The sequence below is a fragment of the Nyctereutes procyonoides genome, unplaced genomic scaffold, assembly GCF_905146905.1.
Source record: "Nyctereutes procyonoides isolate TBG_1078 unplaced genomic scaffold, NYPRO_anot_genome, whole genome shotgun sequence".
NCBI lineage: Eukaryota > Metazoa > Chordata > Mammalia > Carnivora > Canidae > Nyctereutes > Nyctereutes procyonoides.
This window is the reverse complement of record NW_026575025.1, coordinates 9,268,779-9,290,756: the sequence shown is the minus strand read 5'-3', so window position 1 is coordinate 9,290,756 and position 21,978 is coordinate 9,268,779. Positions and strand designations below refer to the sequence as shown.

Below are 21,978 nucleotides of genomic sequence, written 5' to 3'. Positions count from 1 at the left end.
GGGCTCAATCTCAGGATCCTGAGGTCATGACCTAAACTGAAATTAAGAGTTGGATGCTCAACTGACTGAGCCACCCAGGTGTCCCACTGAACTGTAAGTTTTCATTATTTAGCCATAGAACTTTATCAAATGCTTTTCCTGAATATTTTGAGATAACCATATGAGTTTTCTCCTTTAGTTCACTGATGTGATAAATTATAATGATAGATGTTTCTATCTATTCTGAAGCATTCTTACATTAATGGAATGAGCTATACTTGATCTTGATGCTTTTTTTTTTTTTTGAAAAAAGTTTAGGGGTGCCTGAGTGGCTCAACTGGGTAAGTGTCTGCCTTCGGCTCAGGTCATGATCTTTGGGTCCTGGGATGGAGCCCATTGGGCTCAGCTCAGCAGGGAGTTTGCTTCACTCTCTTCCTCTGCCCCTCCTCCTGCTTGTGCTCTCTCTCTCTCTCTCTCAAATAAATAAATAAAATCTTTAAAAAAGTGCCGGTCAGTTTTCCTCTTTTTCCCTTTTCTGGAACAATTTATAAATAAGATACAGGCTACTTGTGTTTTCTGTTTTTTTAAGATTTTATTTATTTATTCATGAGAGACACAGACAGAGAGGCAGAGACACAGGCAGAGGGACAAGCAGGCTCCATGCAGGGAGCCCGATGTGGACCTTGGGATCACGCCCTGAGCCAAAGGCAGACAGACGCTCAACCGCTGAGCCACCCAGGCGTCCCAGGCTGCTTGTTGCTTCAGAATTTGGCAGCGATGGCCCGTAAAACTTTCTTTCTTTTTTTTTTTTTTTAAATGCTTTTTTTTTTTATTTTTATTTTTTTTTTATTTATTTACGATAGTCATACAGAGAGAGAGAGAGGCAGAGACACAGGCAGAGGGAGAAGCAGGCTCCATGCACCAGGAGCCTGACGTGGGATTCGATCCCGGGTCTCCAGGATCGCGCCCTGGGCCAAAGGCAGGCGCCAAACCGCTGCGCCACCCAGGGATCCCCCGTAAAACTTTCTGTTGGTAAAAAGCAAAAGCGAAAACCAACCAAACAAAGCACATTTCCCTTTCACCTCTGAGGTCCCACCTCTCTCAGGGGACTTCTTGTGGGAAATGAACTCTCACTGTGTCACTCCCCTGCACTTAGCACCTGGGTCAGAGGGCAGGGACAATAACCCTTCCCAGTTAGGAGGGTAGGATGAAGACAGGGCACAGGTCTCAAGACATTCCCCTGACTGGAGTACCTAATCCTTTAAATTGGGTGAAGGCTCCTACTGCTATTGATCACAGCTAGTTTCCAGAAGCCAAGAAAAACCTTGTTGTAGCCCCCAAAGTACGTCATTTCTATCAGTCATGTATTTCCTAATATTTATTGCGCACCTACTGTGTGCCTGACACTGGATTCAGTGGCCGACTCACCCACTCCTGACCCCACGAGGGGCTCTCCCAGTCTCTTGGGAGCTTATTGTACTCACAGGAATACCGAAACCCTCTTACTCCTGGTTTTATTTTTTGGTTTTCATTTATTTGCTTTTTGTTTTTTCCCAAAGGTAAAAATCCAGGATGCAAAAGTCACTCTTTTGCTAGATTTTCAAAAAGAAAAGGCCAGAAAGGGGTACACGATAATAGTAGCTGTAGGTAGCGGCGTTACCTCGGAGGATGGGAGGGAGCCGCCTCCCATCCTCCGAGTCCCGGAGCCCCGTAATGCTGTAACACTACTACAACTTTAAACGGCTTGGGTAGGGAGCGACAGTCCAAATCCATTCAATGACCTAATTGCTGGGGACGCCCCGCCCCGCGTCCCTGGCCCCGCCCCGCGTCCCTGGCCCCGCCCCGCGTCCCTGGCCCCGCCTCTCTGGCGCGTCCCGCCCCCCCCGGGGGCCTCCCCAGCCTCAGGCCCCGCCCCTGGTCAGAGCCGCGCGCTCGGCGCTGCGCAGAGAACCAATTACAGTCCGTTTCGACGTTTACTCCCTTTTTGGCATCTGCCCTCAGCCAAAATGGCGGCATCTCGGAAGTTGCCGAAGCCCTAGAAAGTGCCGAAGCAGGTCCGGAAGCTGCCGAAGGAGTCCGGAAGTTACCGAAAGAGAGCAGCGGGGAAGAAGGATGGCGGATATCATCGCAAGGCTCCGGGAGGACGGGATCCAAAAGCGTGTGATACAGGAGGGCCGAGGAGAGCTCCCGGACTTTCAGGATGGAACCAAGGTTCGTGCCCAGCCCCCTCCCCTCAACCCTTTGGCGGCGCGGTGCGCATGCGAGGCGGGAGGAGGCCTTAGGCGAGAGGTTGCGCATGCCCAGAGAGCAGCGGCCGCTGACCCTACCGCTCACATGCCGAGCTCGACGCTGGTTGGTCTGCATTTAAGTAGGGGGTGAATTTAGAGACGTCTGCCTCGCCCGGTGGTTTGGCGGTGTGGCTGCATTGGTCGGGGAGGCCGTCAGTCATCATCAGAAGGTTGCGGGGGTTTGGCTTCAGCGTGTGCTCAGACCTGGAGCTGGAGGAGACCCAGAGCGGGAGACCTGGGACGTGGGGGGTGCCCCGGGACTGGGGAGGAGGCTCGGGGCCTCTGGGTTGTAAGGTTCAATTCTTTTATAGATGGGAGAGTCTTCTGAAAACACTTAGACTAGCTCCCATTGTTTAATTGGGGAAAAGTGAGGCCCCCGAGCGCGCAAACCCATTAAACATGCCCAGAGGTCAGGTCTGCCAGACTGGCGCTGTTGGGCAGAGTTTTGGGCCTCTCTACGTGATGTTGCTCAGGACAGATAAGGGCTGGGAGGTTAAAGAGTCTACCACCTTCCTCCTTTGTATCTCCAGGCCTCTCCTGTCCCCTCCCCAAACACCCTAAGTCTCCAGGCTTCCCTGCTTCTGCTCATGCAGTTCCCTCCTCCTGGAGTGCCTTTTTCAGTTGCCTCTAGAGTCAGTTGCTTCCCAGAGGCAGCCCCCAGGGCCCAGCAGAGCAGTCACACAGAACATGCATATTGAGCAAGTAACCAAAGATCCTGGCCTGGATTGGGGATACCAAAAGTAAAAGCAGTTGTGAATGAGCAGCCCTCTGCCAAGGTTGGGTGGGTAAAGATTCTAGACTGGCCCAGCGTCAGTGCCATGAGAGCAGAGGGAGAACTCCGTCGTTTTGATGGTCAGTTATATTAAGAGGGATTCTTTCAGAGTGGAGAGAAGAGGTGTGGGAGTGGGCGCATGTCCCCATGGGCTGTGTGTAGCGGGGGTTGATGGCCTTGAAGAAGGGAGATTCTGGATGGAACAGACACCAGGAGGAGAGACATTGTAAAGATAGTGAAGATATGTGTGGCACCAAAAAACAGGGACAAGTAATACCAAAGAACAATCCCGTGGTGATTGAGCGCTCACAGTAATACATAGGTCTGTTTCCTTTCATTCCCACAATGCGGGCTGGGTTAGGGTTGCCTCTACTTTACTGATTTGGAATCAGAGTTCAGAGATGCAGCACCGTGTGGTGGGCAAAAGCGTGGGCTTCTCTATCTATATCCTGCCAAGGGTTTCATCTTCAGATCTCTCTCTGCCTCCTGGGTGATTGTCCCCCAGGCTCATCTCTAAAAAACTCTCCACTGCCACAGGTGTATTTTTGGCTGCGCTCCCGACTCACCACCATCACTTGGTGGCATCTCAGACTTAGCCAGCTGTACCCAAGCCCTCCCCCATCTCAGTGGGGGGCGCCTCCAGCCTTCTGGTTGCCAAAACCCTCCCAGTCTCCACAGCCCTTCCTGTGCTCTCATGTCCTGTAGCAAATCTTCAGAATGCAACGGGGATCTCACCACTTCTCATGGTCTCTCCCTGGACCACCCTGGTTCAGGTCCCTGTTGTGCCCCTAGCCTACTGTGCTAACCTCTTAACTCACCTTCCTGCATCTGCCCTCACCCAAGTCAGATCCTCTCCCTCCTCTGCATGGAGCCACCCAGAGTAAAAACACAATGGCCTCACCATAGCCTCCAAGTCCTGTGGGATCGTTCCCCTTGACTGCGGTGATCCCACAGTGCACCCCTTCCCTCATTTGCTCTTTTTCTGCCACACTGGCCTTTTTTTTTTTTTTTTAAGATTTTATTTTTATTTATTTATTCATGAGAGACACACACGAGAGAGAGAGAGAGAGAGAGAGAGAGAGGCAGAGACACAGGCAGAGAGAGAAGCAGGGGCTCCATGCAGGGAGCCTGATGCGATACTCGATCCTGAGACTCAAGGATGATGCCCTGGGCCGAAGGCAGGCGCTAAACTGCTGAGCCACCCAGGCTGCTCATGCCACACTGGCCTTGATGCATCTTGAACACACTGCATGATCTCACTGCTATTCTTTTGGCCTAGACAGTTCACACTAGTTTCCTACCCCAGCATCTGTCTGGTGGGCTTTCTCTTGTACTCTCTTCAGATATCTGCTCTAATGTTGCCTCCTCAGAGAGTGTCCGCGTCCTGTGTATAAATTTGTCCTGTCTTCCTCTGCTGCATTGTTTTCTGATCCACAGCCCTTAGCTCCACTGTATACAGCACACTGTTTTGTTTCAGCCTCATCTCCTTTAGAAGTTCCATGTGAACTCCATGGGCACAGGGACTTTTATCTGTTCTGTTTACTGCTGTGTCTAGCACAGAGCTCAGACACATAGTATGTGCTCAGTAAATATTTGTTGAAAGAACATTTGGTGGCAGGGTGCTTGGAATCCCACCCCAGCCTGTCCACCCCCTAACCATGTGACTTGGGCTCCTTACTTCACTCTCTGTGACTTAGTTTCCTCTCCTGGGTGGTGGGGTAAAGGTCAGGTGGTGACCCTTGGGTGAGTCCTGTGCCCCATGCTATCTGCGGCTATCTGCGGGCTGGGAGCTGGGCTTGTCCTTGGGGGCTTGGTGAGTGTTTGTGCCCTTGCCTTATCCCACATGTGGCCTGCAGGCCACATTCCACTACCGGACTCTGCACAGTGACAAGGAGGGTGCCGTGCTGGACGACAGCCGGGTGCGTGGCAAGCCCATGGAGCTCATCATTGGCAAGAAGTTCAAGCTGCCTGTGTGGGAGACCATCGTGTCCACCATGCGTGAGGGGGAGATCGCCCAGTTCTGCTGCGATGTCAAGGTACCTGACATCCTGCACCTGCCTGCAATGTCTGTCCAGACGTTTCCTATTCCCCATCCTAGGGCCTGTGCCCTAGCCAGGCTGCCACCAACTCCCTCCAGGGCACTACACCAACAGGACATCGGGGTCCTGGCCCCTTCTGCCTTCTCCTCTTCATTAGCCAGCCTGCAGCCAGGGGACTGATTCTCAAATGCAAATAACCTGCACAACTGCGTTCTAAAATCCTCTCTGGCCCCTAGTTACTCTCAGACTCTCACACAGCCCTGCAGGCTCTGACTCCTGCCAGTCTTCCCCTCCTACTCACCTCCCTGCCTTTCCTTTCTGTCCCCTTCTTGGCCAAGATCCTACCTCATACTTCAAAGTCAATTCCTGGGGTCACTACCCCTAGGAAGCCCTCCCTGACAGCTGGTGGTTGGCTTGAAATCCTCCTCTGGGTCCTCTAACCCTCATGGCCTGCATGGCCAGGATTTGGTCCTCTACCTGGGTGTAAGGGACTGCAGAGCAAGGACTAGACCTGTTTATCTTTAGCTCAAAACACTCAGCACCAAGACTGAAGACGTCTGCTGGCTGGAGAGACGTTACTCCCACAGTCTGCTCCCATGCAGACTATAGGGAGAGTGAGCAGAGCTGGTTGGACTGGGGTTGAGGTAGTCAGCTTCCCACCTTCTCAGCAGCTGTTCCTGGTGAAAGGTCAAAGACTAGGTCCTCTATGCCTGGAGGTCTCCGCTGAGCGCCCAGACCTGAGATAGGCCCTGAATGGGGTGGGGCTGGGGCAGGAGAGAAGGAAGAGGGATGCTGAGAACAGAATGTGGAGGGATCCCAGTAATGGTGAGAAGTCCAGCTTGTGGGCTACACCTCTGGGAGGAGGAGGAGGAAGAGGCAAGAGTCTGAGCTTGTAAGAGCAGGGGAGGTGGGTTGACAGTGAGAGTGTGTGTTTGTGTTGGGTGTGGGAGAGGTGCTTGGTTTGGTGGCCAGAGAGTGTGGTGGGAGCTGGGGACTTTGCCAGAACAGGAGGCTGGGATGCCAGAGGACTCTGGAGGGAGTTTCTCTGTTTCAATGGAGTGGGGCCTGAGCCAGTTGCTGCCCCTCTCTGGGCTTGTTTTCTCTCAGGTGGTGATGGGGCCAGGGGCTGGGCTTCTTGGGTGTGGAGACCAGGCAGCCCACGCTGACAGAGGCCCTGGTGCCCACTTGCCTCTCTACAGCATGTGGTCCTGTATCCGCTGGTCGCCAAGAGTTTACGCAACATCGCAGCCGGCAAGGACCCTCTGGAGGGCCAGCGGCACTGCTGTGGTATCGCCCAGATGCATGAGCACAGTTCCCTGGGCCATGCTGACCTGGATGCTCTGCAGCAGAACCCTCAGCCTCTCATCTTTGACATTGAGATGCTTAAGGTGAGGGGCTACCAAGCCACCACTGCGCAGCCTCACAGCAGGAATTGGTCCTGACTGCTCGCCCAGGGCTATTGGATGGACCGTTGCAGGGTTGGGATAGGGCAGGTACAAGAACGCCTGGCAGGATCCTGACAGTCTCCATAGGTTTCCCTCCTGGGGCCCCTCTGCTTCCGCAGGTCTCTGTGAAGGTAGGGGTTTTCACCATCTTGTTCACTCTTCTGTTCCTGGAAGCTGGCCTCGTGCTGGACAGGTAGGAGGTCCTACTTAAACATTTGTTGAATGGTCAGTGAAGGAATAAGTGGTCCTGCTTCTGGTGTCCAACATCCAGAGGCCCGGCCAGCCTAGAGGCTGGTCAGGTCTGCCGATGGGGAAGCTGTGGTGCCCCGGGGCCTCACCTGATGTGGCCCGCGCTCTGGCAGGTGGAGAACCCCGGCACATATCAGCAGGACCCCTGGGCCATGACAGATGAGGAGAAGGCGAAGGCAGTGCCAGTCATCCACCAGGAGGGCAACAGGCTATACCGTGAGGGCCACGTGAAGGAGGCCGCCGCCAAGTACTACGATGCCATTGCCTGCCTCAAGAACCTGCAGATGAAGGTGCTGCCCGGAGGCTGTGGTGGAGAGGGTGAGCTGGAACTAAGGGACCCGGCTCTTAGTGTCTTCTGGCCTCTCGCTGTCCCCATGCCCCCAGGAGCAGCCCGGGTCCCCTGACTGGATCCAGCTGGATCAGCAGATCACCCCGCTGCTGCTCAACTATTGTCAGTGCAAGCTGGTGGCCCAGGAGTATTATGAAGTGCTGGACCACTGCTCCTCCATCCTCAACAAGTATGACGGTGAGCCTTTGACGTCACCCCCCTTTGGAGCCCCTACGTGCACCTGAACAAATGTCCTCCACCCAAGCAGGGTCATGGGCACTGTTGTGTCAATAACATATGAATGGTGTCGTGGGGTTTTGGGTGTGGTTGGCATTCTCCATTTGGGAGGGCTCTGACCCATGAGGGGACCACAGTGGCAAAAGTCAGGCTGGCCAGCTGGCTTGTCCCCCACTAATGCCTTTGCATGCCTGCCGCCCTCTGGCACCCCTGCAGACAATGTCAAGGCCTACTTCAAGCGGGGCAAGGCACATGCGGCCGTGTGGAATGCACAGGAGGCCCAGGCTGACTTTGCCAAGGTGCTTGAGCTGGACCCTGCCCTGGCGCCCATCGTGAGCCGTGAGCTGCGAGCTCTGGAGGCACGGATCCGGCAGAAGGATGAAGAGGACAAGGCTCGCTTCCGGGGCATCTTCTCCCATTGATAGGGCCCTGCCAGCCCTGCCCACCCTGCCTAGCCCATTGCTGCTCCCAGCACCCCTGCCCCTGCTGCATCATGCTTCTCTGTATATAAAGGCCATATTTATCTCTCCCTGGGCCTGTCGAGCTGAACCATTGCGAAGACCAGGGTTAACATCTCAAACTTACTGGTACTCAGGTGGTTTTGTGAGGCAAAGGATTGAGGTTCTGATCCCAGCTTCCCATTTGCCAGCTCTAGGACCTCTGTGGGCCTCAGTGTCCCCAGCAGAGATGAGGAGGATGATCTCTGTCACAAAGGAAGTGTCTTTTGCTGGCCAGGGCCAAGGTGCCTGGGTACCTTTGGTCCTCAGGGGGAGACAAAGGCACAGCCAGGAGGGCCTGAGTGAGGTGGCCCCCCAGTTTGGACTCCCCTCCAGCCCCTGGTCCCACAGTGTTGTGGCCCCAGCTTCTGAAGGCAGAAGTTTCAGGCAGAAGCCAAGTCTGGGCCCATGTGAACTGAAGGGCTGACCCAGGTGGGGAGGGCTGCTTGTTCATGAGGAAGCCTCGGATAGAAGGGAGGACCTCGAGGCCCAGGCTCCCATCCTGGCCTTGCCTCTGACCTATGCTATGACCCTGGGCACATCCTGGCCCCTCTCTGCCCTGCAGTGTCCCCATCAAACTGGAAAGTGGGCTTGGTGCCAGGCGAGTGGGCAGTTGGCTGGGTTACAGGTGCTTTATTTTCATGGATTTACACATACTGGAAAGGCCTCCAGGCCCTTACTGCTCCCTCCTCCCCCGAGGCTAGGTGCCGCCCACATGAAAGGGAAGTAACATTGAGGGGCAGACAGGGATGCAGGGTGTGGGGTGGGGGGGCCAGCGATCTGGGCCCCCAGCTTCCCACAGGTGCCACTTGGGCCCCTCAAGTACACGAATAAATAACTCAGGGCCAGCCACATTTTGGACCTCACTCCTCGCTGTCCAACTTGAGGCTGATGCTCCGGGCCTTGCCCCGGGCCAGGGCGGTGGGTGGTGTCCCTGGGCCCTCCCGCTCCACCTGACTGGGCCCCCTGGAGCGGAGTAGTTGGCTCTGCTTTCGGAGGAAGTCCACAGGAGCAGCCCCGCCATAGCTGCTCTTGGCCAGGGCAGCCCTGGAGGGTCCAGCGGGGGCATGAGGGTGGGAGCCTGCCTCCAATTGGCCCAGGTGGGCCACGTAGCCATCTGACAGGAACTGTGGGCAGAGATGAGGGGACAGCTGGTCTCAGGCCCACATGCAGCCCTCACCTGCCCCCCTCACTCCACCCCCACCCCCAGGCTCCTGGGCAGTGCTGGTGGCATTATAGACCTGGCATGGCCTGAGCCATGCAGATAGGAACCCCAGATTGGGAGCCAGAGTGCCCTGGCTTTCTTCCTCTGCCTTTCCCTGGGCTTCAGTTTCCTGAGGTCTTGGTGGGAAAGAGGAGCGGCTAACATTCAGTAAGCACTTGCTATATTCCCAGCCCCTGGCATGTTATGTGATATTCACAAGGGGTAGAGGTTGGTGCCAGCTCATTTCTGTTCTACAGGCAGGAAGTTGGAGCTCAGAAAGCTCAAGGTCCATGCCCGCAGCCACTGCAAAGTGAAATGAGCACTCCTGGTCTGGAGCACACTAGCCCCCCTGTTATCAATCCAGGCCTGCCCAGCAGCTCCAAGCTGCCCTTGACCCTATCCTAGGAGAAGCCCGGTGTCCTTTTTATAGCCGCCCCCTCAGGTGCTTAACGCAGGTGGTCCTCATGGCCTCAGACCCAGGCTCAGGCTACCTGGCCAGCTCCTGATCACCAGCTTTGCTCGGCCCTCACCTGGCACTGAGCTTGCAGCTTCCGCACTGCGCGGCCCACGATGTAGGTCTGGCTCGGGGGCAGGCCCAGCGCCGCATATACGGCCACATCTTTGGGTGACCCATAGCCGGCCACGATGTTCAGTTCTACCTGTGGCGGGATAGGCCGGTTAGGGGACCGGGCCACTAGGCATCCCAAGTTTCTGGGAAGGTTTCAGGGGTGGGGCCATTCAGACAGAGGCAGGGCCACAGGGTCTTATGTCACCAGGCCCAGATGGGAGCCAGAGTTGGGCCTGAGGACTGGGGGCCCCTCCGACCACTAGAGGGCTGGACCATAGGGGCCTCTCCTGCCAGTTAGGGTCCCGAGCCCATGGAGGTGGGACCAGGTGGGCCTCCGTGTGTCCTACAACCTCAGGTGGGGGCGAGGAGGGGCGGGGATGGACCCTCCCCCGCCGCACCTCCTGCACCAGGCTCTGCAGAAACATCGCCTTCTGGCGCAGTGGGTCGTGGGTGAGGCCATCGCAGAAGGAGACGACGCCGTGAGGAAAGTTGTGCTGCGACAACCAGGCCACCACGCGGTGCTTCTGCATATCGGGCCTGCCCGTTACGTACACAATCAGGTAGCCTGAGTCCTGCCAGTGCCTGTGGGGTGGGATGGCGGTCAGCTCTATCACCGGGGGTGGGGCGGGTCACCGGGGTGAGCTGGGTGGCACCGCTCCTACCTGACCACATCCACGGCGCCGGCGCGCACCTTGGGGTCGCTGCCCATGATGGAGACGCTGGCGGTGAAGGAGCCGTCGATGCTGAAGACCACGGCCGCGGTCCCACGGGCCACCACGGTCAGGCAGCACTCGGCGTATGTGTGGTCGCCCCTGCGGCCCAGGGACTGCATGAGCTGCGTGGGGCAAGCGAGGCCCGGCAGAGCCCCGGCCCACAGAAGCCTGGCCTGTCCAGTGCTCACCTGACCACCATGCGCACCGGGTAGACACCGATGCCCAGCGCGCGCTCGAGGGGCACCGGGAAGGTGAGGCGGCCAGAGCTGTTGGTGACCTCAGTTCCGAAGTGGATCCACTTGCCTGAGAGTGGCTGCGTCATGATGTAGACGTCTACCTGGTGGGCCGAGCAGGCGAGAGGGCCCATGAGGTGGAGCCTCACGCACCCCAGGACCCTGAGTGGAGGAGGGTCTGGGCTGTCATTGTTGTCGGAGGGTGGAGGAGACCCAGAGTTGCCCGGCTGGATGGGGGCAGGTCTACCCGGGGCCAAGGCCAGCATGTCCTGACCTTCTCTCCAGTGAGCGTGACCACGTCCAAGGGCCCGTACATGAAGCGCCCGTTCAGCACCTGGGGGCGGCCCTCGCACACCACCGTGTCGCTTGCCCGGTGGTTGGAAGTGACGTTCTGGCGGGAGGAGACGGCGTGAGCCCACAGCCCGGAGATGACAGGGATGCAGGAGGAGCTATTGTGGAGGACCCATGCCCAGGCAGGGGCGAGGCCCAAGTGGTGGGCACTTTTCCAACCCGACCTGAGGTCAGGAGTGTGTGTGAACTGCGGGTCCCAGGGGATGGACAGGATGGGATTCAGAGGATGAGGCTGGGTGCAGAGAGCACGGATCCAGGCAGCGGTGGAAGGGGAGGAGATTCTTGGTTCCCAAGGGCAGAGCCAGGACTCGGTGTGGGGGCAGCACCCAGGAAGGTCCCAGGAGCGGTGGGGATGCTGGGGAGAGGGGGCAGGGTCTTGCTCCTGAGGCCACAAGGGGAAGGGCCCATACCCGGATCTTGACTTGCGTGCGTTTGCGCTGCCACTTCTCTCTGGGGAAGGCCGGGCTGTAGATGGATGGCTCCTCACATTCTGTCAGCTGTGGCTGCTCCTTCTCGATCACCTGTGTGCGAGAGGCCACATGAACAGGGAGCCTGGGGTTGCCTCTCGGCTCCCTATCCCTTGTCCAGGTCTCATCTCCCACCCTGTATCCCCGAGCCCACCTGGCGCAGGATGAAGGCCACCACATCAGCCGACTCCCAGTAGCTGGCGTGGAAGAGGTGAGGCAGCGTGACGGTGGGGAAGGCGGTGAGTGCCTCGGGGCAGTAGAGCGAGTAGTCAATCCGCTTGGTCCCCCACCAGCGCTCCAGGACTGCACGGCCACGTTGGGCAGTGGGTCAGGGGTGGCCTCCCACCTCATGCCCACGTGTCTGGCCCCCGAGTGCTCTTTCTCCCCTCCTTTCTGCCAAGCCTGCTCTTTGCCAAGTCCAATGTTGGGTGCCGGGGCCCTCTCATCCCAGAGCCAATGCTGGGGGCAAGGGTGTTTCAGGTGGGCTTTGGGGGGCAGAATCAGCGTCCCCTCCCCAGCTGGGTGGCTGGTTGACTTACTCTTAACCACTTCACTGGTGGTGCTAGGAGCAGCTGGCTGGGCTGGTGGATCGGTGCCTAACTCACTGCCTTTCCAGAAGGCACCGCTGGCAGAGGTGGGTGTTGAGGGCACCAACATCTCCAGCTCTTCCAGAAAGAGGCCTGAGTGTGTCTGCAGAGTGTCAGCTGGGGAAGGTGGGGCAACCTGAGTGGCAGTCTGAGCCCGGCTGCCCTCCTGTCTTCCCACCTAGGGCTTCCAAGACAGCTTGGCCCTGACACCTCCCTTGTCTCCCCTGCCAGCCCTCCCTGGTCACGTACTGGCAGAGGCTGAACTGTCCCGTATTTGGGTAGAAATAAAGAATAGGGGAGCATTGTCTCCTTTTAGCTTATGCCAACAGTCAACTGTATTCCTGCCGGAATGCCTGCTACCATCACCCCCACACAGGCCCATTTGTCTCATGGGGCCAAATGGGTACCCACTTGCATGCATATACAGGTACCTGCCCCATACCGATGCATTAACACAAGTGTATATGCATATGCTGTGCACCGCTCCCCTCCAGTACAGCAACCCTCCACATTGTGGGTATTCCCAGACACTAGCACGACAGTGCCACTGGCTCCTCTCTCTAGCCTAGCCATCATGACTGCCCCCAACTTCTTGGCAGAGACTGCCAGAGAGTCTTGGGTAGGGTTCCATGGTCTTGGGATTGGTGACATGAGAGGTCAGCAATGATGTAGGAACCACCTCACGTCTTCTTGGGTCAGGGGGGCCTGTTCCCATCCCTCCCTGTTGATGCCCTCTTCCTTCTCCCCTTTATCTTGGTTGGGGGCATACCCAGCAGCAGGGATGAGCCATCTCCCAGGGGGAACTTCTGGTAGCGGGGCACCGCCAGTGGGGCGATAGCTTGAAATTTGGGAGCCAGCAAGGGCTCAAGGCGGGAGGCGCAGGGGTCAGCCGCGTGGAAGAGGTTGTAGATCTGCTCACAGGCTGGGCGCATCTGGGCAACTGGAAGACAAAGGAAAGAGGAGTTGCAGTTGGGCATGCTGGGAGGTGTGCAAAGCAGCACCTCACATGCTGTATGACCCTGAGCCAGCCCTTCCCAAACTGCGCTCCCTGAGAGGTCACCAGATTCCTGATAAAGTGGGATGAGTGTCCTGGCTAAGAAGAGATAAGACCTTTCATCTGCTGATGGGATTGGTGAGGACCCCTTCCCTGGGCTGTCAGACCTGTTCCCGAGCAGAGCACTGTGTTTGGGAACTTGGCCTTGGCAAGTCCCTTCTTTCTGAAGGGCCTCAGGTTCCCTCCTCCAGCCAGCAACTTAGTTTATACTGGGGGTATGGCAATAATGCCAGCATCTCATGGGAGACAGAAGAGAGGGAGGAGCAAAGGGAAAGGTGTGTGGCACCACCCCCACCCTGAGCCTCACCCTCCAAGGCGGGCATCACGGTTTTGCGCAGAGCCAGCACCAGGCCCAGCGGGGAGCCAAAGAGGAAGAAGCCGGAGACCTTGAAGTCAAGGCGGGCAGCACTGGTGGGGCCATCAGGAGCCTCAGAAGTGGCAGCAGGTGGGCAGGAGGCTGTGCTTGCCCGCCTGGGCTCCCCAGAGGAGGTGGTTGTGGGGGCTGCCTGCAGGCTGCGTGGGGAAGGGTGCTCAGTGCTGATGCCTCCACAGCCCCACACAAGCCCAGGGTGTGGGTTATGGAGTATAAACGTCACCTGTTCTGAGCACCCTCAGGCTCAGTACTGGTCAGGTCGCTGGGGGTGCGTTGGGCAGGCAGGACTGAGGGTTCTGGGCTCGCCCGGCCCAGCCCCTCCACCCCATCTGCCAGGGGGTCCTGCACTAGGCCAACCTCCGGTGAGAGCAGCTCATTGTTCTAGACAAAATAGAGGACAGAAATATCCCTAGGATTGGAGACAATTCGATTTCTACTTATTTGGAAGTGAGGAGAGAGGCTTGGGGGTGGAGCAGGGACTCCAGGAGAGAACTCGGGGCAAAGCCCAATAGGGGACAGAACAAGGCAGCAGGGGAGCTGTCATATTGCAGGGGACAGAGACCTAGAGCTGGAGGGATACCCCCCTCCTGAGGAGGCAGGGTTCGGCCAAACTGACCATGCTCCCTCGGCGGCTGCTGCCCCGGCTCCCTGTGCCCACACTGGCACTATGGCAGAGCGCATCGAAGCCCAGGATCCCGCCGACGCCATCTCCAATCAGCACCACCTGATTGGTGAGAGTGGTGCCATCAGGAAGGGCTGTAGCAGAGGCAGGCAGATGGAAGGCTCTAGCAACAAGCTTCCCTAGGATGTCCCTGACTGCTGACCTGCCCACAGAAGCCAGCACCCTCAGGCGAGCGCAGGAAGGCAGCATAAGCCTGGTTGGTGCGGGCGATGACAGTGGCCACAGCGCCCTGGTACCGGGAGGATGAGGTGGCCAGCAGTGGCAGGGCAGCCAGAGGAATGTGGTCCTGGGAGCGGGACAGGCTGTCACCGTCATGGCTGTAGGGGCTCAGGCTGTAGGAGGAGGTGGGGTGGGTGGGTGGGAGGCCCTCCAGCCCTGCATTGCCTCCTCCCAGTCCCCTTGGCCTGTTGGCAAGTCTTAGCACCATGGGGCCTTTGTGGGGAGCATCAGCACCCAAGGGCCCTTTGTGATGAAACCATTGACTAGAAGCCGAAGTCCACCTGGGTGGATGACTGGCCCAGGTGTCTGGCTTCCTGGCCTCCTCCCCCCTTTCCTCATGAGGCCTTTTAGGTCCCTGGAGCCCCATGTTCTCTGCAACTTGAAGACCCTGTACATCCCCCACCCTCCCACCCCTGACCAGTACTTGGAGACAAGGGCATAGGCAGCAGCACAGATGGGTGGGCAGGGCACCAGACGCAACGCCACGTGGCCCAAGGCCTCAGGAAAGTGGATTCGTGTGACAGCCTCAAAGGCCAGGCTCAGGGTCTGCACGTCCGCCTGCTTGGAGTTGGCATCTCCAGGGCCTGAGTCCAGGATATTGCCGCTGTGCAGGATGAGGAAGAGGGCGTGGACTGCACATGTCTCTGCCCCCAGCTCCCCAGCTCCGTCTGGGCCCTGTGGGGCAAAGTGGGGTGCCAGGGGTGTCAGGGCAGTAGCCTGCCTGGCCGACAGGCAGACTGCAGTTGTGGGGTAGGTGACCATACTCACCTCTGAGTCCCTGGGTGCTCGGGCCCCATCCCCAATGTCTTTGGTGGCCTCGGTTCCAGGGTCTATAGGATGGAGGAAGCCAGTGAAGGAGACTGAGGGGTCTGTGGGGATCCCCTCATCGGGCACTTCAGATATCTGCTTTGCTGTCTGCCTGAGCCATCCCTCAACTTCCTGTATCCTCTCTCATCAGGCTCTCGTGGGTCATTTCACATGTCTGGGCCTTTGTATATGTTGGTCCTGCTACTATCCAGGCAAACACACCTAGAAGATTCCTTCCAATCCTGCCCTGTCCAATATGGTAGTCACTAGTCACATATGCCTATTTAAATTGAAATAAATTAAAATACAATGCAAGGCAAAATTCAGCTCCTTAGTCACACTAGCCATGTTTCAAGTGAAAACCACATGTGGCTAGTGGCTAGAACATTTCCATCATCACAGAAAGTTCTGATGGACAGAGTTCGTCCAATCCTTTAAAATCCAGCTTAGAAAAAAAAAATAAAAAATAAAATAAAATCCAGCTTAGATATCATCTCCCATGTGAAGCCTTCCTGGATTCCAAATTAATTCCTTCGTTTTTTGGCCTGTGTCTGAGCTTGGAATACTCTAACCAACCATCTATCCACTCCTTATCCACTAATTATTCACCTGTATATTTAATGGACTGACATTCAATTTAGGACCCCATTAAACTCAGGGCTGTGTTGTTTTCTGAGTGTCTACTGCATTCAGAGTGCTGGTGGATGGCAATCTTTACCTGGTGTCCCCTCAGCTTCCACAGGGGAGGCAAAGGCGTCAATGAAGTCATTGGAGTTCCACTTGGTCATCTCCTTGGGGAAGACCTCATCACTGTCTGAGAAGCCTTCTGAAAGGACAAGGGGCTATGTCATGGGGCAGGAGGAGCCGCTCAGGGATACCCCCACCCCCACCAGGGCTGTGGTGCTGACCATGGGCATCAAAGAATTCCTCCTCAGAGCTGTTCTCAGAGTCTCGGGCAATGTTCTGCATGCGCCACTCGGACAAGCTCTGGGGAGACACGCCCCCTGCAGGGCCATATCAACCTCAGCCTGGGTGTCCAGCCTGAGGGTGGCTCCCTCCCACCCTGTGCCCCAGCCTCACCTCCATGCTGGGATGAGTAGGAGGAACGTGAGGAAGAGGACCACTGCTTGCCAAAACTGGCATCAGGCGAGGCATCGGGGCCGGAGGGTGCCTCAGGCCCATCGGGGGTGCCAGCATGGCTGGCTGCAGCCCGGGCCTCCACGCTAGGCTTCCCAGGGGCCTGGGCCTCCGGCCCCTCACTGCCTGTGTTGCACTTAGCCATGCGCTGTGCCAACATGCGGGCAGTCTCTTCTTCCAGTGCCCGGATGTCAGCCATGCTCAGCTCTGTCCATTCATCCTGCCAGCACCAGGCCTGGCGGTGGGCCCGTAGCATTACCCGACGCAGACCTGTAGGGGCATCAGAACCATGTCCTCCCAGCCTGAACTTCCCTGGCACGGCCACCAGGAAGCCACATACCTAGCCCCCTACATTGGGTGATGGCTTCTCTGGGCACACCACCCACCCAGAGCCACAAAGTAGGCCAGGGCGAGTGCCATCCGGGAGATGGGAATAGAAACTGGGGCATTTGTCTTTCTGCTCCACCTGCCTCCCTCTGTTCCTGCCTCTTTCATCCCTCTGGACACTCCAACTCTGAGCACAAACCCAGTGCTGACACCCTGGAAAGCTGGGACCCAGGCTTCTTGCTGTCTTTCTCACTAGCTTCCTGCTGACTCCTTCAGAGGAGTTAACAATTAAAGCATTAACAGTTAATGAAATTGTTGATAGTTAATGAAGGTGTTAATAGTTAATGGAAGTGTTGGCACTTAATGAAGTTTGTAGCGAAAGATGATACCCATTCTGGGATATTTTCATTGGAAGCAGAGGAATAAAGTTAGAAACTCCAATATCTAGGAGTAAACTAGTATCTAGGAAATAAACTAATAAAGGTCAGATTATAATTATAAACTTCTGGAAGGAAATAGATCAGAATCTTAACCACAGTTATATATTGCTGGTTTCATTTTCTTATTCGTGCTTTTTGGTATTTTTACAAATGTGAGACAAGGAGCCTATATTATTCTCTAAGCTAAATTTCCTCATCTGGTCTGTAAAATGGGAATAGCAGTTCTTACCTTGCAGGGGTGTCATGGGTGTTAAAGGAACTCTTGCAAGAAGAGTGATTAGCAAAGCACCTTACATGTTGTGAATGCTCAGTCAGTGTTAGCTCTTAATACCCGAACTAGCCTCCTGCTCGTTCACAGAAGGGAAAACTAAAGTGCAGGGCTGGGAAGTGGCTCACTGGAGGTCCCATGGAGCCCAGGCCCCTGTACGCTCCTACTGTAGGCGGCCCACCTTCAGACCTGGGGGATGTGGCGGGGCAGAGTTGCAGGAGCCGTCGGGTTAGAAACAGGACTTCTGGATCCCAAGGCTAGAGCATGGGGCCATGGGTGCTGGGCATGGGAGGGGCCCCAAGAGAATGATGGCAGAGTCCCAGCCTTAGGCTGTATTTCTTTGTGTGTTGCTGGTTTTTGAGTTTCTAAGTCTCCCTTGACCCACCGAACACTGGAGAATCTTGGAAGCTTAACGGATGAAAGTAGCATCTCTGAATGTCAGTGCCTGCGTGCTCAGAACTCATGTCCCCAGCTTCTTGCCCTCCTGACTCTTACCTATACCTCAAGGCTAGGCTCCCATGAACCCCCAGCCGGGCTGTGCTGCTCTCCTCTGCCCCAGTGCCAACAAGTCAAAGGGAAATGATGGCTTTATGCTTCTGGGAGCACCCCTGGTTCAAATAAGGGGTGCCTGGTGGATGCTGGGTAAAGGGAACCTCCTGTGGCTGGGTGCTCACCGACATCATGGATGAACTGCTCGATCTTGGCCTGCATGCCCCAGTAGCGGAACTCGACCTTGCACAGCTTATAGGCACACATGAGGGGCCCTGTCTGGGCCGCTGTGCGTGCCCAGTCATCAGCCAGTGGTCCTCGGCCAGTCTTGGCCGAGCGGTACAGCCGGGGGTCCTCTTCTGCTTTGTATTCTCCTGGGGCCACTGCATCCCGCACGATGTCGATGGTGTCTGAGGGGAGGGTTCCAGCAGTATACTGAGCCATGCCAGCCCCCTCCCCCACTGCCACCCCTTCCCTGCCTTGGGATTGGGAAGGCAGCCTTGCACAGCCAGGAATCTGAGACCTGGAGAGGGGCTGTGACTTGTCAGAGGCTGCTCACTGAGGTAGCAGGTGGCCTGAGAGGGCCTCTAGGTTCCCCTCACTGGCCCCAGGCCTCACCCAGGATGCGCTGTCTCCTCTCAGCTCCACTCAGGTTGAAGACATTTGGCTGCTGCCCGCCATCAGGCAGGTAATAAGTCTCTATTTCGATGGAGAATTTCTCCACAAAGGGGCAGGTGTACCTGGGCACAGGGCAGGGGTGAGGGTCATTACTGTGCCCACCAGGGCTGTTCTCCTCATTGCTCCAGGCCTGCTCCACCCACTTACCGTGTCCGGGTGTAAGGATAAGCATTCCAGGATTCCTCTTCCACCTGCAGGGCAGCCTTGGGCAGCAGTGCCCGGAACCAGCCTGGGATGTGGGAGCCCACGTGGTACACCTTGTGTGTGTACTGCCCGCTGCCGCCGGGCCCATCTGTGTAGGGCCGGTTGGCCAGGATCTCCACGCCGCTGCCCTCACCACTGGACTCCTCCCGGCTCTTTTTCTGCACCCGGGGCAGAGCAGAATGGGCAGCTCAGCCCCAGCTCAGCCTGGCCCTCTACACAGTGCTAGAACGCTAGTCCTAGCCTTTCTATCTCCCTGAGACCCAACCCTGGTCCCCTGCAGTTCCCTAGGATCAGGATCACAGCTGCTGTCCAGTCCTCCACAGGGCTTGCAACCCAGCACTCATTCACATACTGATTGTCTGCTCTTTTCTAGGCATATTGGGATTATATGAATTGGGACCTCCTGTTGATGAACAAAACAAAGACCCTGCCTGCCCTGTGGGATTTAGTTCTAGTGGAGGGAGGGACTTAACAGAAGCAAATGACATGGTATGTTAGAAGTGGTGAGTGTTATGGGAAGAAGAAAGTGTAGGTTAGGGCCAGGGATATAGGGTTGGGATTATGATTATGACAGGATGATCAGGGAAAGCCTCACTGAGAAGATAACATGACCACAGTGTGAATACAGCTTGAAGTAGGGGAGGGTGGATGTGGAGTACAGATGTGGGGTGGAGGGAACTATTCAAAGCAGAGGGGATGCCGATGCAAGCTCCTGAGGTGGGAGTGTGCCACATGTACTCCAGGAGCAGCTAAGAGGCCTGGAGGGTTGGCTGGAAGGATCAAGGACAGTAAAAGGGGCCCACACTTTCCTGAGAATCTGCTCCCAATCCCCTCCTTCTCTGGGACCCCAACACCAGCTCCTGCCACACCCCTTATGGCTAGAAGGCATTCAGATCCTGTCCTTTTATAGTTCTGGAGCCTGAACTTGGCCCACTCAACCCTCTGAGGCTAGATCCTGGCCCTCTTGTCCCTTCAGACCCTGACCCTCATTTCTGGGGAACACAGGCCTCCCAGAGGCCCAGCGCTGTCTTCCCTCCCTGAGAGCCTGCTTCACTGCATTCCACCCAAGCTCAGACCCCAACCTCACCCTCTAGGGTCCCTGCCTGCCCCTCTGTCACAGTTTTGGGGTCTGATCCTCATTCCCATCTCCCTGACCACCTGGGGTTGTCAGGAATCTGCACCCTCTGGGGACCCCCTTCCAGTCTTCTCTACCACCTGGCTCCCTGCCTCTCACTCTTGCCTCCTCATGCACTCCTTTCCCTCCCACAAGGGGTTACAGATTCTAAGGAGGATTAAAGGAGATCAGAAGTGGGCTGAGCATCAAGCAGGGGCCAGGCATTTGGGGGATGGGGCCACTAGCCCCTTCTGCCCCTTTTCCCACAGCCACCTCCTGGGCTCCCGTATTGGAAGGGGTACTTCTCTGTCCTCCCCTAGGCTCTGAGTCCTTCCAAGCCCCAGAGCCGGGCTGACGGGGGCTGAGCTGGGCCTGGCCACTCGTCCCAGGTGCGGCCTGCGCGCTCCTGCTGCCATTACCCCATCATGAAGTGTGCACCGCCACCCCCCCCCCTGCTTCCCACCGCCCTCACCTGGATCATGTAGAGCTGGGCCACCTGGTACTCATCCAGGCTCATGGGCAGCAGAATGTGGTACTCCTTGATGAGCATCCTGAAGGTGCTCGGCCGGCCGAGTGCGGCCTCCGCTCCGCCTGGCGCAGGGCACGGCGCGGCAGTCAGTGCGGGGCGGCGGCGCGCGGCCCCGAGCCCTGCGCGCGGGCCGGAGGGCTCGGGCCGCCGGACCCCATGCCTGGGCCCGCCACGGGGTGGGCAGAGGCGAGCCCAGTGCCGCCGCCAGCGCCGCCGGGGGCCACGAGCCGCAGCTAGGCTGAGCGCTGACCTCTTTTCCGCGCAGCCCCCGTCCCCCGCCCGCCCGTCGCTATGGCAACCGCGCGCTGACGCGGGCCCCCCGGAGCGGCTGGCGCGGGCCGGCGGGCTACAGGGCCAGCTTCGCCTCTGAAGCCGCGGCCGCGTCCTAAGCCCCCTCGAAGCTGCATCCCTCCGGGACCCGCCCCCAGGAGCCGAGCCCCCGGCCCCTCCCTCCAGGCCCGCCTTCCACAACCATCCTGTCGGGGCCCGCCCGCTGCATCACTATCCCCTAGTCGGCGGGGTCGCGTGTCCCCCACTCCCCGACATCCACTTAGAACCTAGTCCCCGGGATGTCTGTCCGCAGAGCAGCTCCGGGCGCTCCTCCTCTTAGCGTCTGTCAGTGCTCCCCACCCCCTGCACCCGAACCTACCTTCTTGGACCACATGACTAACCCCTCCGGCCCCCAGACCTGCGTTTGCCCTCTGGCCCGCAGCCCAGTCCTCGACTTCCCCTCCTCAGCATCCTTCCTGGACCCCTGGCACTCGTCTATGCAGCCACACCATCATCCTTCCCGGAGTTGACCCCTCCTGGGGCTGAGGCAAGAGTGGTTCCACTGGGTATCCCACTCCGAGAGACCCCCTCCGCCCCTCTGCGCCCCGGTGCGGCTACAGGCACCCCTCCCACCTCGCACCCGGCGAGCAGGCGAGAGGCCCCATTTGTCCCCACTTCCCTCTGCTCCCCGGCGGACCGTCCCCCGCCGTGTTCTTGGCCCGCCCGCCGACGTCCCGTCTCACCTCTAGTTTAGGGCGGGCGCCCCTCACCCGGTCCGGGTGGGGGCGGGAGGGCCGTGGGTCGGAGCCCGGAGAGCCCCCAGCCCCAGCCTCGGGTTCCAGCAGCCGCCGGACCCTCTGGAGGTGCAGCGCGGGCCCATGGCCCCGACCTTCCTCCGGGTCCGCCCGCCGGCGCCCCTGCCGTCCCTCCCCCCGGCCCGCCGCGTCACTGCGGCCGCCCCGCCCCTTTCCTGGGCCCGGCTGGCCCTCCCCACTCCTGCGGGGTCCCGCAGCCCCGCCCGTGGCGGCGGAGGGCGGCCCTTGCCTTCCTTCCCCCAGGCAGCGGGGGAAGAGGCAGTTCTCCAAGTGCTGGCGCTTTTTACTCCCTCTATGCTCTTTGGGATCTCCTAAGCTCTAATGGCTCGTGTCTCCACCCTGGCCCAGCCCTCCTGTGTGCCATGGAAATATGGCAGGACCCCATCCCCATTCTCCCCAGCCCTCCAACCTGGAACCCGGGATAGGGGAAATGTCTCAGTCCCCAAAGTTGGCCGAGAAGCTGGTCCTAGACTTGCCTCTTCTAAGGGGCTGGGGTTCCAGTGCCCCAGGCCTCTGGGGTCATTCAGGTACACACCCAGGCAGACCGCTACTGTGGTCACCGGAAATCCTTGGTCTAGCCCCTGAATGGGGCCCCATGGCTTTTCCCACAGATGC

At 57.8% G+C, this 21,978-nt stretch overlaps 2 protein-coding genes across 4 annotated transcripts; one reads left to right on the top strand and one right to left on the bottom strand.

Moving 5' to 3' along the window:
- The first annotated feature begins 1,945 nt into the window (after positions 1 to 1,945).
- AIP (aryl hydrocarbon receptor interacting protein) lies at positions 1,946 to 7,866 on the top strand. 2 transcript variants are annotated; one of them, XM_055314915.1, is made up of 6 exons: positions 1,946 to 2,190; positions 4,896 to 5,075; positions 6,278 to 6,466; positions 6,886 to 7,062; positions 7,157 to 7,290; positions 7,554 to 7,756. In XM_055314915.1, exons 1-6 carry the CDS (start codon positions 2,092 to 2,094, stop codon positions 7,624 to 7,626), a joined length of 852 nt encoding a protein of 283 aa, XP_055170890.1. In that variant the 5' UTR covers positions 1,946 to 2,091; the 3' UTR covers positions 7,627 to 7,756. The 2 variants fall into 2 exon arrangements, with proteins under 2 accessions (XP_055170890.1, XP_055170889.1); XM_055314914.1 differs by having other exon boundaries at positions 1,947 to 2,190; positions 7,157 to 7,298; positions 7,554 to 7,866.
- Positions 7,867 to 8,447: 581 nt separating this feature from the next.
- On the bottom strand, positions 8,448 to 21,448 carry PITPNM1 (phosphatidylinositol transfer protein membrane associated 1). 2 transcript variants are annotated; one of them, XM_055314911.1, is made up of 24 exons: positions 21,292 to 21,448; positions 20,222 to 20,340; positions 18,579 to 18,793; positions 18,372 to 18,493; positions 17,939 to 18,163; positions 16,173 to 16,499; positions 16,001 to 16,096; positions 15,811 to 15,918; positions 15,054 to 15,115; positions 14,710 to 14,960; positions 14,209 to 14,398; positions 14,001 to 14,108; positions 13,608 to 13,765; positions 13,319 to 13,524; positions 12,727 to 12,897; positions 11,910 to 12,074; positions 11,525 to 11,673; positions 11,314 to 11,424; positions 10,827 to 10,943; positions 10,508 to 10,656; positions 10,269 to 10,418; positions 10,005 to 10,188; positions 9,569 to 9,697; positions 8,448 to 8,961 (listed from the first exon to the last, which is right to left on the bottom strand). In XM_055314911.1, the coding sequence occupies exons 2-24, from the start codon at positions 20,297 to 20,299 to the stop codon at positions 8,698 to 8,700; spliced, it is 3,735 nt and encodes a 1,244-aa protein (XP_055170886.1). In that variant the 5' UTR covers positions 20,300 to 20,340; positions 21,292 to 21,448; the 3' UTR covers positions 8,448 to 8,697. The 2 variants fall into 2 exon arrangements, with proteins under 2 accessions (XP_055170886.1, XP_055170888.1); XM_055314913.1 differs by having other exon boundaries at positions 15,811 to 15,915.
- Positions 21,449 to 21,978: the final 530 nt, after the last annotated feature.